This window comes from Rhipicephalus microplus, unplaced genomic scaffold (genome assembly GCF_043290135.1).
Source record: "Rhipicephalus microplus isolate Deutch F79 unplaced genomic scaffold, USDA_Rmic scaffold_182, whole genome shotgun sequence".
Taxonomy (NCBI): domain Eukaryota; kingdom Metazoa; phylum Arthropoda; class Arachnida; order Ixodida; family Ixodidae; genus Rhipicephalus; species Rhipicephalus microplus.
Genome location: NW_027464753.1, coordinates 189,527 through 207,807, shown reverse-complemented (window position 1 = coordinate 207,807; position 18,281 = coordinate 189,527). Strand labels below are relative to the sequence as shown.

General features: G+C 47.7%; 2 protein-coding genes across 5 annotated transcripts in view; one reads left to right on the top strand and one right to left on the bottom strand.

The window, feature by feature from the left end:
• The window catches only part of LOC142791688 (uncharacterized), a 99,962-nt gene extending 95,070 nt beyond the window's left edge, over window positions 1-4,892 (bottom strand). Inside the window, exons 1-3 of one of the 3 annotated variants that reach the window (XM_075885528.1) lie at window positions 4,754-4,892; window positions 3,682-3,760; window positions 3,481-3,593 (exon numbers count right to left, since the gene is read on the bottom strand). In XM_075885528.1, the coding sequence (XP_075741643.1) occupies window positions 3,481-3,593; window positions 3,682-3,750 (182 nt within the window). In that variant the 5' untranslated portion in view covers window positions 3,751-3,760; window positions 4,754-4,892. Of the gene's footprint in view, window positions 1-3,480; window positions 3,594-3,681; window positions 3,761-4,618 lie in introns of all 3 variants that reach the window. The other 2 variants (XM_075885529.1, XM_075885527.1) reach the window with 2 other exon arrangements.
• A 384-nt stretch (window positions 4,893-5,276) lies between these two features.
• The window catches only part of LOC119163182 (WD repeat-containing protein Grip71), a 119,586-nt gene continuing 106,581 nt past the window's right edge, over window positions 5,277-18,281 (top strand). Inside the window, exons 1-2 of one of the 2 annotated variants that reach the window (XM_075885525.1) lie at window positions 5,277-5,568; window positions 9,071-9,227. In XM_075885525.1, coding sequence (XP_075741640.1) covers window positions 5,515-5,568; window positions 9,071-9,227 — 211 coding nt within the window. In that variant the 5' untranslated portion in view covers window positions 5,277-5,514. The remainder of the gene's footprint in view (window positions 5,569-9,070; window positions 9,228-18,281) is intronic. The other variant, XM_075885526.1, reaches the window with a different exon arrangement.

The following is an 18,281-nucleotide window of genomic DNA, read 5'->3' as shown; positions in this document are numbered from 1 at the left end:
ACGGGGATCTGTCAGGCTGGGTAATTTTATAAGTATTGAAAGACTCTTCAACCAAACTTAGTTTTTAATTTTAAAAACTGGCACTACACTTCCAGTCGCTTTCGGTCATCGATAGCGGAAAGTGTTAACAGCTTAATAGGGACCCTGCCAAGCATGCAGGTATATGGTTTTCAAAACCAATGGAGAACACAATGGATTAACAATAGCAGCAGGGAGAATGATGGTGAAGAGGGAGAGAGCAACTAAAATGCGCGAGCTTCGAAGCCAGCCGGACAGTCGCCTTTTGAAGAAGGGAACAAACTGTTCTCGAAACGCAGAGACAGTTTTCAAAATCCAAAACTAAAGTTGGCTAGAGGATCATCTTTATTTTGAGAAAAATATTACACACGTTCAGGCTTTTTCCACGTGAGGGAATAAGCAGGAGAGTGACACAGTGGATTCCCTCCTTCATGCATTTGTTATGGGCGTCACGTTTCGGGCTGAATTTTAGTTACACGTGCAGAACACGAATCAGAAATAATTTTGACCTTCTCAAGATGCCGAGGCAGATGCTAAGTAAGCGCACACACAAATGCTAGTGGGATAACCTAACTGTGTGCAAAAGCCAGATATGTTGGGTCACACTAATGTACCGCTGCTACAGCTGCTAATTCTCACCTGTTTGGCACATTTAGTCCAAAATCAGACTCTTGAGGAATGTTTAATAATAATAGTAATAATAATAATAATAACAATAATTATTATTATTATAGTTTTATGACCCAAAACCATGACACGATTAGGAGGAACGCCATAGTGGAGCGCTCCAGAAATTTCGACCTTCTGGTGTTCATTAACATCCGGCAGTACACAGGCCTCTACAAATTCGCCTCCACCGAAGTGTGACGCCAACGGCTGAGGTCGAACCTGCGACCTTCGGGTCAACAGCCGAGAATTGTAGCCACTATTCCACCGAGGGGGACAAGAGGAATGTTTCCTCATAGAGCCTGTAGGTTTTGTCGAGCAGAACGAGGTAATTTTCCAATTACGTCGATCAGAATCATTGGAGCTACTTTGGCTGCCAACCAGAATATGCGACCAGATGTTTAGATGCTAGTGCAGCCACATCGCGGCTTTTGGTGCAGTGAGAAATCGTAGGTTTTGTCTTGGTGAAGAAATTAGTTCAAGATCAATTGGGCCTGCCGCCTGGTTTCATGCCAGCTTAAGCAAGCAGACTTCTAGCAAGTTATGCTGCTTCTGCCTGCTTCGAACTTGTAGAGTTCGTATTCTCATAGATATGCTGTGCTAAAGAGGAAGCTATCAAATGCCCTTAAAGCTTGCCCTCACAAAATCAGATTTAATGAATTCCCAGATGTCACGAAGAAACTTCCGTTCCCCGGCAGGTCTCCATAAGGCTCATTATACCTATTCAAATTGACGAAGCTTTCATGGCCCTGAACTCAATTTAGCAGAGTTTTCCCACAAATTATTAAGAATGAAGTGATCCCCCTCCCCAATTTTTACAAACAGCTGCTTTTAAAATGTATGTTGCAAGGAATTTTCACTTGGCTTGCCTTCACGGAATTTTCACATGCGTAGGCGTGTACTGGTGGCAAATTAAGAGCCCTGGTCAGTTTCGGGCAACACTGCATTACAGTCTTGGGTTTTGAAAGTCCCAAAAATTCACTTCTCGCTTTTATAAACTTCCCAATTAAAACAATTAAAAGTGGAACTCAATTTAACGAAATGATTGCCTCAATCATTTAGTTAAACTGAGTTTCAAAGGTACCAAACGACGAAAGTGGCATGTTTCCCTAATCGATGGTGTGCTCAGATTTGGGTGCATGTTAAAAAGCCCCAGGTGGTCAAAATTTCCGAAGCTTTCCACTACGGCATCTCTCACAATCATATGATGGTTTTGGGACGTTAAATGCCACATATTAATCAATCTCTAATCAATGACCACCAGACAATGAAAATGCATTGTGTTGCATACTATGAGAATGCAGATGCACATAATGTCACTAGAGGAAACATTAAGGTTAACAATTTGTAGTTACGTAAGTTACGTAAGGTTTGTTGTAAACCATGTATCCTTTTTATGCACTGTAACCCACCTGCTAAAATCCCTATCAGGGATTGCAGTATTTATAAATAAATAAAAAGTAAGCTAAATAGTAATACATATACAACAAAGAAGGACTACACATCAAGAACTGCACTGCAATATGTGTTTAGTGCTCCCGCACTATTTGCATGGCTAACATAACATTGGCTGCTTACTAGTTAGTACCATCAGCATTATGAATATGCATATGATAAGAGATGCTAGAAGACAAATGAAAACTGTGAATGACGAAGATGAAACGCATACAACAGGACACAATGTTAAATCTTTGTTAGCATTTTTCAGGTGTCCTCTAACGATGGACCAACTCACTCAAATCAAGGTATTCATGGGTCGAAGTTCTCTGTTCCTCTTATTTTTCAACTACTATGCCGCAGTTAAGAAGCGGCAATGATGACTGGATGCCGTGAGCCAATGTGACGGAATTGTTCACAGTGACGGAAGCAACATTTTGCTTTTTGGAGCAGATGAAGGAGCATAAAAAAATGCTACTTTGGAGCAGCCTTAACTGTCTTCGGAGCAGAAAAGAATGCTATAGCTAAGGACTTCTATTGGTGTATTCAGAGCACATGCATGTTTTTAATGACTCCTGAAGTTTAAAACATCACTTAAGCATCTAATAAATATTTATATTTATGATTACATCTGCCATATGCTAGTATGCAGCTAGTATACAAGCGGTATTGTAGCATCATTGGCATAAATCATGGAAGCGGGGGTGAAGGAAGTCCAGACTTTCCTTGTGTCTGGCTGGGGAGGACAGCCCTTGCAAGTGTCCCCATTGAGATTTAGCACATGATATAATTGAGTTAACAGTTAAGTATAGCGCAATCAACATTTCAAAAGACTTTTTATCTGTTACTGCATAGCTGGGTTAAACTCCCCTGAGCTGTCCCAAATCCCAAAAAGGTGAATAAAAATAGACTGCATGGAACAGTGCAATTGCTGGAGCTCGGACCTGATGCTCATTTCGTTTTAAATTCTATTTGAAAGCATGACTTAGTTCTTATATAAATAAAAATACAACCCACATTAAAAATACGAATTGGTCAGCATGGCCTAATAGGTGTCACCCCTTGCGATTTTTCTGCATTTACGCCACTGAGTAGCATACTAGGATGATAGCATACAGCTTGCTTTTGGTTTCGCTTAGGCTCACGGGATGGTTCTCATGGTTCAACTTCATTCTCTTTAGTTTGACAATGCCATTTCAGAGCAGGTTTGGAGCAGTTACTTGCAAACATTGCACTTTGGAGCAGCACTTCCATCACTGCGTTCAAGGCTTGTGCAGGTCTGAGCATCCAACCTCGGCCAACCGAGCAATATCGAAATCTGGTTTTTTTGCAGCGAAAGGTACTGCTTCCACGACTCACTTGTATATGTAGACGTCAAACTTGCCCGCCGAGCGCCCACTCTGCCGTTGACAAACCTTGCGGTGCCAGCCCTCGGGAAGGTTCGGGTCGTCGAACATGGCCGGGCTGTCCAGCTGCTCAGGAGAGAACGAAACAAGGAGTGCCATTAGTTTGGCATGTAAGATGGATTGACACTGGCAGCCTAGAAGAAGGCACACTCACCTCGGTCGTGAAAACAGGTGCCGTGGGAGTTGTGGGCTCTGCCCCATCCGTGCCTCCACCGCCTGCCATGACTCAGGTTCTACGTGGGAAGATACGACGCCAACGTCAGCCCGGTGACTGCAAATTCAGGCTTGCTAGACGAACAAACGCGCATTACACAAGGACATGGCGACTTACATAACACCAAATACGACGGAAGACAGATTAACAAGGAGGCAATGCATCGGTTCCCGCGTCTCCTGCACACGGCCTTTGAGCGCGTTCATCGCAAGAGTGCTATTAGCCGCGTTTTCTCGAAAATCTCGGTCTGCCTAGCATGCGAAGTCGTGCACGGAGAGCTGGATTATCTACGTAACGAAAGCTTTGACCACATCTAAGCCCCTGGTCACAAGGGGCTTATATTACGCGAGAAAAAAAAATCCGATAGAGTTCTGTGCTAATGTGCGTCGCGATTTACTGCCGCGTCGAAGATCGAACTTCACGGCAGCCAACCGCAGCTCGCAAACCACGCAGGCAAGCTGCGTCAGCGAGATAACTTCGATATAGAGAAGAGAAGGTGGTCACATTTTATGCGAGGACTGTAAACTAGAAGTGAAACGGGTGATTGTTTTGGTTACGTGCACTGAGGACGCACCGAGAACCGAAACGTGCGCGATGTAGCCCGCGCTAGCATGCCGCGGCTTGCGTGTCGAGGCCATTTGGCGCGTCGCAGTGCTCTGTGGCGCGCGCGGGCCGAACCCACACATCGCGAACGCGCTCGGCGTCGTCTTTGTTTTCGTCCCGAATTGCGAGACGGGCACAAGATTTTTCGGGCCGCGCACGACAACGACAAAGAAACGACGCCGAAGAAGGGGGGGTTGCTTGGGTGCGCGCGCTTGGTCCGGAGGGGGACACAACGGACCCAGCGCCGCCACAGAAAGAATCGTCGTCCACTTACGGTGAGGCTTTGGTCGGGAACACTGCCGATGACTCGCGCGCGCTGCGTTCCCGGGTGAACGACGATAGCACGTTGTGTTCTCCTCTGGGGGTTCCGATTTGCGCGAAACCGTGGATACGTTGACGGGGAACTTACGAAATTTTTCGACTCTCTGACGATGTCAACACATTTCCATTGTGGGAAACGAAGCCAGTTTGGACGCCAAAACTAACGGGCGCGAGTTGCGCATTTGCGGCGTTGCTGAGCGAAAAAAAAGAAGGTAGCGTTGTCGCAACGACTGTTTTTTTAAACACTCACTAAGCGACGCTAGCAACAACATAGTTACTTATTTGAACTGTTCATTTAAAACGTTTTTTTTTGTTTAACAATGTTGTAACATAACTTTTTTTAACTAATAAAAATGCGTCTTTTGTTAAGTTTATTTTATATTTACTTATTTAAACTTGAAAAAGTAGTACACTGAACGTTGTTACTCTTTTTGCGCGTAAAGAAAGAGTTTTAGGTTGCAAACATCTTTATGGTTAATACAAGCCTTCTCACATGTGTAATAAAGCAAATAAAAAATAAAAATACTGCAATGTATTGCTTATTTTGTACAGGCTTGCTACAAATTAGAGAACATAAAAGCTAGTCTCGAAATGTTTCCGCGGACGAATACATTTGCGTAGGCGCGCGCAGTTTGTGCACATGTTTGTGCATGGCAGCAACGGCTGCGAACAAAAACGCGCGAATCGAGTGTAGTTCATCTAGTTCATCTTGCAACTGACAGCGCGCAGTGAAACGACTTGGTTTGACAAGACAGCGCCGCTCTTGCAGTTTCGTCGAGATGTTCGCCACCGCCGGTGAAGACGTTCAGCTGTGGTGCTCTTCGTCGGTGCAGCCGTTCCTGCGTTTCGATGTGGACAAGTCGCGCCTTCGAACGGTTTCGTCCCTCTCCTGGTCTGCCAACGGTTCGTTTTCTTTCTGAAACTTCCTCTCGCGATGCGTAGAGTTTGCGAGTGAAGTTTCGTACAAGTTTCTCTTCGCGAATGCTGTCGCCTTGGCCTCGGATAACTTTAGGTCGGGGTGAGTGGGAAGGGGCTGTTTTTTAATCTTTCTTGTGGACCTTCGACGGAAAAGTTTTGGTCTGTCTGTCTATTTGTACTTTTGTCTGTTTGTCCGTCCTAACGATACCGTAAACGGCACCAAACGTCCAACCCCATTCGCAGTGCCCACCAATATTGCTCAAGGTTTAGCGTTCATGGTTGTGCGATTGTCAGTTAAAAAGCATTTCTTGCGCATATCTAAGGCGCCATAACAACACTTCGAAGTTTTCTATGTCTGCCTTCATACTTGAAGAGACACACACAAGTAACTTTAAGGAATCAGCGCAGCGTTTATCGCGCTGCGCTGATAGTGAAACGCGATGCTCAAAAAGGTGTTTCCAACGCTTTGCTTCGACGTCACGGTGGTGGCACCTGCCCGTCGCTTTGCGTTATACACCTTATCACCTCGGAAACTGGCGCGCATCTTTCTCCGCGGGCTGCACGCCTTCGTTTTCGAAGATAACTGCCAGATGGCGCGTGTGTCTAAAGTGCCTCGATGCGGCCATTCGCCTCCGCTACACGCTCGAGGCACTCTAACGCTGTGCAAGAAGCGCAGAACATCAAGTAAACATTTTGTTCACTCTCTCCAGACGCAAGACTATCGTCTTTCGACTACATTTGCGGTGTAACATGCAGGTTTGGAGCCATTTTTTTTTTCCTTTTTTGTCTTGCACTAAGCGTTATGCAGGCTTTCGCAAGAGTGTGAACGGTCACACTGTATTTACAGAACCCCTAGCTGCCTGTAAAAACCAAAAGGGATTATATCTCGATGCAGTAATTCTAAACAAAATATCTAAAAGCGTGTTGAGTGTTGCGACTGCAGACTTCGGTTTCATTTCTAGCCACCGTGGTGTGGTGTCAGTGCTCGGATACTGGCCCGAAAGATGCAGGTTCGATCCCGTTTGAAAGACTCATTACGACGTGCATGTTCTAAGCGATGTCGGCGCACGTTATCCGGGCTCCTCCACCACGTCGTCTTTCATGTCCCGTGTTGCTTTGGGACTTCAAATCCCATGAACTAACCAGTTTCTTTCTTAAATTTAGAGGGTAGGAGAAAGGAACGGGAATTGCGAAAAAGTTGCATTAAAATGGCGAGGTTTTGAAGAGACTCCTCAGAAAGTGATGCCGATGAGTGAGTAAATCTTGCATACTTCTATGCTCATTGTGGCCATTGAATGTAGCACCTAGCGTGTATGTCGAGGTTACGTAAATGAAAATTCAAATTTGAGCAATGAAACTTCGGTGTGGAGGGCCTTACGCTAGCTCAAGTCAGGACTACCTGTCTGAAAGATGAAGCATGTCATGCAAAACAAAAAGAAAAAGCCTTAGCGACTCTCCGACAGAGCTACTAAAACAAGCTGGCCTGTTCACCCTCGATAATAGAATCAAGATAGCCAGACTAAAATTTCTGTATGAACTAATTTACAGTCGCCTAAAATTTGAGGCCTCAGATTATATATCCGTTGATCGAACAAGCCTAACCAGACTAAAACATCCCCAAAGGCTAAGTTCAACGTAGACTGTTTCAAGTACGCTTTCTTTCTAATAGCAATAAGGGATTGGAATTCTCGAGGCAACTCAATAACTGGTACCACGAGTTTAACAGAGTTCTTAAGGCTGGTAGAAAAGAAAATTGACACGATGTGACTATAACTTATCACTGAGTGGATGTGGTTATAAACTCATTTGTGTTTAATCTTATCACCAAATCATGAATTTTTGAAAAGATTTGTAATGAAGAGGTTTTTTTTTTTGTAACCTGTAATATCAAAACCTGTACGGTAAATTAATTTTGTAAAATGTATGCGTTCCTTGTTCATACTTATTCAATGAAGAATGTATAATGTGCACTACACTCCACCGACTCTGCAACCTCACATTTCTTGAAATTCTTTGACATTGATTGATTGATTGATATGTGGGATTTAACGTCTCAAAACCACCATATGATTATGAGAGACGCCGTAGTGGAGTGCTCCGGAAATTTCGACCACCTGGGGTTCTTTAACGTGCACCCAAATCTGAGCACACGGGCTTACAATATTTCCACCTCCATCGGAAATGCAGCCGCCGCAGCCGGGGTTCAATCCCGCGACCTGCGGGTCAGCAGCCGAATACCTTAGCCACTAGACCACCATGGCGGGGCGAAAAATTCTGCCATGTACTGTGTCTACGCCCTTCCTGCGAGAATCCCGGGAGGGATTGGCAGTATGTTTAAATAAATAAATAAAATAAATGTGTGCGGTATCTCGGATACATCAAGCTGTGAAGAAATGTGTTTAATTATCGGAAATTCTAAAGGCCTTGTGTGGCACTCGCAGAAATCGAACTTCTCAAATGCTTCATTTTGTATCGGACATCTTTCTTGCTCTACCACCCACCGTCATAGCCTGTCAGGCAATGTGACGTGTCGCTGCATTTTAGGACTTGAGTTTGATTCCTGGCCACGACAATGGCATTTCTGTGAATGTTCAATATAAAAACACCTGTGTAATTACAGGTAAGTGCTTGTTAAAGAAAATGAGGCAGTAAAAACCAAAATTAGCCTACACGATAGCAAGCTCCACGATTGTTTTGTTATGGCATGTAAAACTTCAGAATGTAGTTAAGGTGTTCATGTTGATGTAAGAGTTGTAATTTATTCTGTCTGTTTGTCATTGAAGGTGCAAAGGTGTCTGTTTGTCATCATGAGTGCAAAGTGCTAGCACGTGCTTAAATACCATTGCTAGATGCAGAAAGTAAAACTGCTCAAACCAAGACTGTAAAGGGCATGTATTGAGCCTTTATCCGCTAAGAGATCTCACAGTTGCCGTGTCATTGTGTAAATTTGTCTGTATGCACTGCTCGTGGGTCGACGGGCAGGAGGTGTTCTGGAGTTCTCTAGCCGTCTAAGTCGCTGCATCTATATCGTATGCACTGCGTGTAGGGAGCTTTTTGCACACAGGGCGAGTGTGCAGACCTTCCATAGCGCTTTTCGCTGAGGACAAGTGCATACCTCGAATAGCTGGGTACTACCTGAGAAGTCTGGAGATCCCACACCAGATTATCGAAGCACAGCAGCCAGTCACCTCTGTGATAAGAAAAATGGTCCTGCTTGTATAGGCTATTTCCCGCGATACATGTGGCTGCCGCCATGTTGGGCTGCTAAGCCAATGCTTTCTTTTTTTGTATATCGTGGCTTGAATCAATAAGGCTATGAAACGGAGGCACCAACCCAGCAGTTTTCATTTGTATGCAGCTCCCATGACACCTTTCGCTTAGTTGTGAAAGATACGAAGCACGAAGGTTAACAGCCCGGTATCGCGGCACTTAAAGTCGTCTATAAAATAAACTGTTTTATGCAAAGGCACGCTTATGTTTCCTGCAGTGCCTGACATCAGTCTGGAATGCACTCTCATCGAGGAGGAAATGCTGCAGACTTCCGAAGTTGACCCCAACTTTAGTGTGCCACGTGCTACCTTATTTCTGTTCTCATCTGACTTTCTTTTCTCCTTTTCTTTCAAAGCTGCTGGATTTGGGTATTGGTGAGTGACTTTAGTGGTCTCTTAATTCTGTTTATTCATAATGCAACCTAAATAATTGATAGCTTGCCATAGTGGTTTAATGATGCTTCGTTTCTCAACCCGTCATTTCTTGGCTGTCTTAAGAGCAACGAGTGGAAAAGCCCATGGGCTTAGAAATAAATAATTCATATTCAAAGATAGCTGTTGTTCTTTCTTAATTTGTGCTTACACTTGAGTCATTTTAAAGGCCCTTAAGCTATCTTTTGTATGTATATATATATATATATATATATATATATATATATATATATATATATATATATATTGTAGTGAAGAAGAGGGGCCTCAGCGGCATTTTTTCGGCGCCTCAGGGGCATCGCCATCAGCATAAGCTCGTGCTTGCTGCGCTTGGCCGGACGCTGCTGACTGCTTCGCCTTCTGCGTTCTGCTTTGCAAATAAACCCCGTTACAAGTGGTGGAATCTGCTAGGTTTCGATCACCCTGGAGCTTCGAAATCGCATTTTATCATCCATTATGCCTACCAACGCAAGCGCCGCTCCAACTCCTCCACCAGCACTGCCTACTGTCTGCTGCGCCGGTTCTCTGCGTCTGCGAGATCCCCCTGTTTTCTCAGGCACAAAAGACAAGGACGTTGACGACTGGATTTCAATGTACGAGCGAGTGAGTACTCACAACAAATGGGATGGCGCCGCCAAGTTGGCCTACGTCTCCTTCTACCTGTCAGACGTGGCAAGCTGTGGTTTATAAACCACGAAGCGAAACTTCCTACATGGTCGGTCTTCAAAACGAGCCTCACACAAGTTTTCGGACGGCCTGAGGTACGCAAACGCCGTGCCAAACAACGCTTGCATACTCGGTCTCAGCAGCTTGGTGAGAACTTCACAAGCTATATTGAGGACGTTCTGGACCTTTGCAAGCGAGTCGACGTCCGAAGAGCTTAAGATCAAGCACATCATGAAGGGCGTTGAGGACGACTCTTTCCAAATGTTGCTTTCTAAGAGTCCTCGCACTGCCCTAGAATTGACCGGGTTATGCCAGAGTTTTGATGAGTTGCGCAGGCAACGTCTTTCCACCCAACGTCCCTCGGTGCTCGACGACTCTTTGTCCAGCCTGTCCACCCTTGGCATAGGAGAAGACCATGCCCCTCTTCTCTCCAAAATCCAAGAGCTCATCCGTGCTGAGGTCGCTCCTCAGCTCTCTTTGATGTCCTGCGTACCCGATCAACCACGCAGCTTGACGTCTACATTCCGCGACTTCATTCAAGACCAGGTCGCACAAGTTCTTCCTCCCGCCCGTGAACCGCCGCCAGTCGCCACACCTCTCACGTATGCCGAGGCCGTTGCTCGACCTCGACAGCCTGCGTTCCAGCCAGCTCCTATGTATTCACCGCCGCCTATGCCGACACCACCTCGGCCGCAGTTTTCTGCCCCCCAGCCGCAAGTCGGAGTCTACTCCGACCAATGGCGGACCTACGACAACCGTCCGATATGTTTTGCTTGTGGCGGTGTTGTCCACGTGGCATGTTATTGTCCTCGTCGCCAGGCTGCTCAGAACATTCGACGAATGCCCTCTTTCGACCCTCAGTTCTTTTTTACGCCTTCAAGCCCTCCTTCCTCTTCCTTTCCTTCTGATCGTGCACACGGTTCCACCCGCCGCTCCCCATCTCCACGTCGACGTTCACTTTTCCCTATGCGTCACCGTTCCGGACCCACCGACCAGGAAAACTAACGGCCGCAGTTCGCGAGGCACGAACTGCGTCCCCGTCGCCATGCACAAGTCCTCGCCCCTGTCCAGCTAACGTCATTGAAGTGTCAGTCGATCGTGTCGTCGTCATGGCGCTTGTCGACACCGGAGCTGCTCTATCCGTCCTTTCCATCAACCTGTGCCGCAAACTCCGCAAAGTTCTGACGTCATTATCTGGCCTCTCTCTTGGAACGGCTAACGCACAAAGTGTAACACCTGTCACAGCCTGTACCACACGAGTCGTCATCGAAGGGATTGTGTATATCGTCGAATTCGTAGTGCTGCTCTCGTGTTCCCATGACATTATACTCGGCTGGGACTTCCTTGCGAATAATAATGCCGTCATGGACTGCTGTCGCGCTGAACTTGAGCTATCTGCACTTCCTGATGTTGACGCTGTCGAAGCCTCCCTGCCATATTATAAACTGTCTTTTTCTGACGACACCATCGTACCACCGCGCTCTTCGCTACTGGTGACTGTGTCGTGTGACGCTATTTCCGACGGTGATGTTCTATTTACGCCCTCTGCCCTGTTCATTCAACGCAAATGTTCTCCACTGCCCGTTGCTCTCCTTACTCTCCACCATGGCGTCACGAAGACGCTCGTGTACAATACGCTAGAAGAGCCTTTACCTTTATTCTATGGTGAATGTCTCGGTCAGGTGCATCCGATCGACCCCCGTCACATTTTTGACGCTTCATCTAGTTTACTTTCTACGGACCTCAGCGCACTCATTTCTGACTCTGTTGTTGACTAGTCACTCCTTGACGCTTTCCACCGTTCCATCGATGTCACAACGTCTTCTTAGAACGAAGCCAGTTGGTGAACCTGCTGCAAAAGTTTCGTACTTCTTTTGACAGCCACGCTTCTGGCCTCAGTCGCTCATCGAACATATCTCACAAGATTGACACAGGAAGCCATACGCCTCTACGGCAGCGGCCCTACCGAGTCTCAGCGTGGCAGCGCCGTGTTATTGACGACCAGGTTGCTGACATGCTCCAGCGGGGTATTATACAGCCTTCTAACAGTCCCTGGGCGCCACCAGTCGTTCTTGTTAAGAAGATGGACGGCGCCATTCGGTTCTGTGTGGACTATCGACGTTTAAACAAGATCATCCCCAAGGACGTTTACCCGTTACCGCGAATAGACAACGCCCTTGACTGTTTGCAGGGAGCAGAATACTTCTCTTCGCTGGATTTACGGTCTGGATACTGGCAAGTTCCTATGGAAGCATCTGACCGACCGAAAACAGCATTTGTCACACCTGATGGATTATACGAATTTATCGTTATGCCTTTCGGCCTTTGTAATGCTCCAGCCACTTTTGAAAGAATGATGGACACTATTTTACGAGGCCTCATGGAACATATGTTTATGCTACCTCGATGACGTAGTTGTCTTTTCCACCGATTTCGACACCCATTTAAATCGACACAGGCATCACCGACGCCGGCCTTCAACTCAACCTCAAGAAGTGTTGTTTTGATGCCCAGCAGCTCACCATTCTTGGCCACGTCGTATCGCGGGACGGCATACTTCCCAACCCCGCCAAGCTTCGAGCAGTTGCCAATTTTCCGAAGCCAAAGAACTTGAAGGAACTTGGAAGTTTTGTCGGCTTGTCGTCATACTTCCGACGCTTTATTAGAAATTTTGCTTCCGTATGTGCGCCCCTTATGGACCTTCTTAGCGGCGACAAGGACCTTTCCGCTTGGTAACCAGCATGAGACAATGCGTTCACCAAATTACACCGCCTGCTAACTTCACCACCCGTCCTCCGCCACTACGATCCTGCCGCTACCACGGAGGTTCATACTGATGCCAGCGGTGTTGGACGGCGCTGTGCTCGCGCAACGAAAGGCAGGGTTTGATAAATATGTTGTCGCCTACGCAAGCCGAACTTTGATGAAAGCCGAGGCTAACTACTCCGTGACTGGGGAAGAGTGTTTAGCTATTATATGGGCCCTTGGAAAATTTTTCCCCTGCCTGTATGGTCACACATTCGACGTCCTCACTGACCACCACGCCCTTTGTTGGCTGTCCACACTTAAAGACCCCTCCGGACGACTTGCTCGCTGGGCGCTCAAACTTCAGGAATACGACATCCGCGTTATTTACAGATCTGGTCGTAAGCACACGGACGCCAACGCCCTTTCTCGCTCACCCATATCGGATGAAGGTGTTTGCCTCTCTTCCCTCGAGCCTGCACTTGCGTCATCCGCCTTGTGCAACATGACGGTGGGACAACGAAAGGATCCCTGGATCACTGGCCTCATGAGCATTCTTTCTGATCCTCTCACTCCTTCGCCGTCTCGCGCTCTCCGCCGCCAGGCTAGCAACTTTTGCCTAAGGGATGATCTTTATCGACGCAATTACCTTTCTGACGGTCACAAGTGTCTCCTTGTGATACCCCGCCATCTTCGAGCTACTATCTGCGAAGCTTTTCACGCAGACCCACAGTGCGCCCACGCAGGCCTCTTCAAGACATACGCTTGGCTTCGACTCAGATTTTATTGGCGTGGCATGTATAACTACGTGCGGAAATATCATTCGCTCGTGTGCTCAGTGCCAACGATGAAAGTTACTTCCCGGGCAAGTCTACCCGTCACAACCTCTTCCTTGTCCTAGTCGACCTTTTGATCGCGTCGGCATTGACATTTACAGACCACTATCATCAACTCTAGCTGGTAATCGCTGGATTATTGTTGCGATAGACCATCTGACACGCTATGCCGAAACAGCCGTGCTGCCGACTGCCACAGCCTGTGACGTTGGAACGTTTCTGTTGCAACGTTTCATTCTGCGTCATGGTGCCCCTTCCGAGCTCTTAAGTGACAGAGGCCGTGCCTTCCTTTCTGATGCCTTGAAGGCATTACTCAACGAATGCCGGATCGTGCACCGCACAAGTACAGCATACCACTCTCAAACAATTGGCATGACGGAGCGCTTCAACCGTACTCTTGGCAATATGCTGTCGATGTACGTCGCCTCTGATCATTCAAATTGAGACCAAGTTCTCCCGTTCGTCACCTACGCGTATAACACTGCCGTACAAGCTACTACTGGATTTTCGCCATAATTTCTTCTGTATGGACGAGAGCCTTCAAATACAGTAGACACTATTCTTCCATATAAACCTTATGAGTCCGAAAATACAACTCTGTCTGGAGCTGCTCGGCATGCTGAAGAATGCTCCCAGCTTGCCTGCTCTTTTTCTACCGAGGACCAGTGGCAGCAACATCCTGCCAGACTGGGGACCCTTCGGCTCCAAACCTTCCACCTGGTTCATTGGTATGGCTTCGGGCACCTGCTACCGCACCTGGCCGCTCCGCAAAACTTCTTCCCAAATACATCGGGCCATACCGCGTTGTAGAGCAAACATCACTCGTCAACTATATCGTGGAGCCCATCATCCCATCCACAGACCTACGCTACCGCGGCCGCGACACTGTCCACGTCTCTCGCCTCAAGCCATATTATGACCCTTTAGTCGTTTCTTCTCCCTAATGGATGGCGCCTTTTTCTGCGGAGGGCAATTGTAGTGAAGAAGAGGGGCCTCCGCGGCATTTCTCGGCGCCTCATGGGCATCGCCATTAGCATAAGCTCATGCTTGCTGCGCTTGGCTGGACGCTGCTGACTGCTTTGCCTTGTGCGTTCTGCTTTGCAAATAAACCCCGTTACAATATATATATATATTGTATCTGTGCACATCTGCGCCTGCTCTGTGCCAGTGAGAAAAAAGACGACGACGTTCATGTGTCATGCTCTCAGCCTCCTGTTTTCTGTTCTGCAGCTGTCTCGCTTCTAGTACAGCGTGCAAAGGTTGTTAAAGACTGTTCAACTGATTGAATGCTTTTGTGCCTCTTTTGACATTGGCCAGCCATTATTGGGTACATGTCTGCAGTGGTTCATCGTATTGACACCAGTCATCATACTCCCCTGCAACAGCGTTCCCTTCGAGTATCGGAGGTCGAACGCAACGTTATTAGTGACAACGTCGATGACATGATGCAACGTAGCGTGATTCAGGAATCAAACAGTCCCTGGACCTCTCCTGTTATGCTGGTGCGGAAAAAACACGGTTCGATATGATTTTGCGTTGACTACCGCCGCTTGAACAAGATTACGCGGAAGGACGTTTATCCCCTACCACGCATCGACAACACCCTGGATTACCTTCAAGGAGCCGAATATTTCTCATCTCTGGATCTGCGCTCAGGCTACTGGCAAGTGCCCATGGCTGAAGCCGATCATCCAAAAACGGCATTCGTCACCCCCGACGGTTTATACGAGGTTAACGTAATGCCTTTCGGCCTTAGCGATGCGCCTGCTACCTTCGAGAGGATGATGGACACCATTTTCAGAGGCCTCAAATGGCAAACCTGTTTATGCTACTTAGATGACATAGTGGTTTTTTCTGCAGATTTTCCATCTCATATCGTTTGCCTTGGACAAGTTCTCGAGTGCCTCACTAACGCCGGCTTGCAGTTAAACCTAAAGAAATGTCATTTTGGCGCCCGTCAGCTCACCATCCTAGGCCACGTCGTCGCATAAGAGAGAATTTCGCCAGGTCCAGCCAAACTTCGAGCGGTTACCGAATATCCCAAGCCCATCACTCTAAAGGAACTCCGAAGCTTTATTGGGCTGTGTTCATATTTTCGGCGCTTCATCCGCAACTTTGCCTCCATTATATCCCCCTTGACACAGCTTCTTACCGGCAGCAATGACCTCTCTCAGCTTGGAATGCCGATTGCGATGAATCATTTACGACACTCCGCCTAATCCTCATGTCTCCTCCAATTCTGCACCACTATGATCCCAACGCGCCTACAGAAATGCACACAAATGCTTGCGGTGTCGGCCTTGGCGCGATACTCGCTCAGTGTAAACTAGACTTTGGTGAGTACGTTGTAGCATATGCCACACGTTGTAGCATATACCCTAACAAAGGTGGAGTCAAATTACTCCGTCACAGAAAAGGAGTGTTTGGCAATTGTTTGAGCAATCGGGGAATTTCGCACCTACCTCAATGGGCGTCAGTTTGATGTTGATACGGATCACCACACTCTATGCTGGCTGTTGTCCTTGAAAGACCCGAATGGGCGCCTGGCTCGCTGGCTTTACTTTTACAGGAGTATGATATACGTGTGATTTATCGCTCTGGACGAAAGCACGGATGCTGACGCCCTATCTCGATCACCACTGCCTTCCAACTCTGCTGGCTCACCAGCTTCTGCTTGTTATTTATCTTCTCTGACCATTACTGACATGCTTGAAGAACAGCGCAAAAATCCCTGGATCGCTTCCCTGCTTGACATTTTGTCTTAACGTGCCCCAAACTCTGTCTCATGCATCCTATGTCGTCAAGTCCAACACTTTGCACTTCGTGAAGGCTTGCTGTATCGTGGCAATTACCTGAACGACGGCCGCAAGTGGCTCCTCGTGAGCCCCCGTCATTTGCGCGAGGACATTTCCAACGCCTGTCACGACGACCCTCAGTGCGATTATGCTGGCACATTCAAGGTGTACTCGCGTCTCTGCCTGAGGTACTACTGGCGAGCCATGTATCGATACGTTCGCTGGTACGTTCGGTCGTGCCCTGCGTGTCAACGTCGCAAGGTTCCTACTCGCAGCATCGCTGGTCCTCTACAGCCATTGACCTGCCCTGCCTGACCATTCGACCGCGTCGAAGTTGACGTCTACGGTCTACTCCCGACCTCTATTGACGGCAACCGCTGCATAAGAGTCGCCATCGAACACCTCAAGCGGTACACAGAAACGTCTGTGCTACCAGCTGCCACCGCGATAGACGTCGCATGGTTTCTTCTACGTGTGGTGTCATTTCGATGGTGTGGTGTCATTTTGATGTTCTCTCTATTGTACTGCCTGTTTCTGTGGGATGGATAGCCAGATGCACGCACATTTGGACAGGCCGGCATGGATCATGTGTCCTTACCACGATACACAGCGTCACCACACTGAAATTTTTTAAGGGACGATGCACCAAAAACACGCCAAGCGTTGTGAATGCTGGCACCGACACAATGCCAGATTGACGAGAACACCATAGCAGACGAAATGGGGGCAGCTTAGTCTCGCATCTCGCTCGATACAAAGTTAACAAAACATGCATAGATTCCATTTGTATATGTTCTGATATTTCTGGCCACCATCACTTCTATTCTGGCTACACATTGCATAAATTATACGTGTTCCTTTGTATGATTTTCGCAGTGTCATGCACTACTTTGATATACACAGTGTAGTGGAGCATACGCACCAACGCGTATGCGCCTTCGGAAGACAACGAAAAGCCCGTGCTCTGGTTGCGCGAGAGTTTGTGCCGCCTTTGCCAGACTTGCCGTACGCCCACTTTTCGTTGCTACCTCGTTGCGACTTCTCTGCTCAAATAAACGTCATCACATTTGGTGGAGGCTGCTGAGATCCCCAAGCAGACCTGGAGCTCCGCTCTCGCAAGTTGCCTGAACGACTACCTCCAAACATGACTGACGCAGTCGCCAACCAGCTCGTCCCAACCCAGCCAGCACCATCGGCTGCCCCGTCTACCTACCCCGGCGCTACCCGCCAACGAGACCCACCAATCTTCAGCGGCAGTGGTGAACAAGACGTCGAAGACTGCCTCTCCTTGTACGAACGCGTAAGTGCCAGCAACAAGTGGGACGACGACTCTAAACTCACCTACGTTATCTTTTACTTGGCAGACGTAGCTAAGCTTTGGTTTACCAACCGCGAAACCGCCATCGCCAACTGGTCCTCCTTTAAGACCCTCGTAACAGAAGCGTTCGGCCGACCAGAGGTCCGCAAGCAGAGCATGGGCTTTTCGTTGTCTTCCGAAGGCGCCTACGCGTTGGTGCGTATGCTCCACTACAATAAATAGAGGTCAACTTCGACCGCGTCGAAGTTGACCTCTACGGTCTACTCCCGACCTCTATTGATGGCAACCGCTGCATAAGAGTCGCCATCGACCACCTCAAGCGGTACACAGAAACATCTGTGCTACCAGCTGCCACCGCGATAGACGCCACATGGTTTCTTCTACGTGTGGTGTCATTTCGATGGTGTGGTGTCATTTTGATGTTCTCTCTATTGTACTGCCTGTTTCTGTGGGATGGATAGCCAGATGCACGCACATTTGGACAGGCCGGCATGGATCATGTGTCCTTACCACGATACACAGCGTCACCACACTGAAATTCTTTAAGGGACGATGCACCAAAAACACGCCAAGCGTTGTGAATGCTAGCACCGACACAATGCCAGATTGACGAGAACACAATAGTAGACGAAATGGG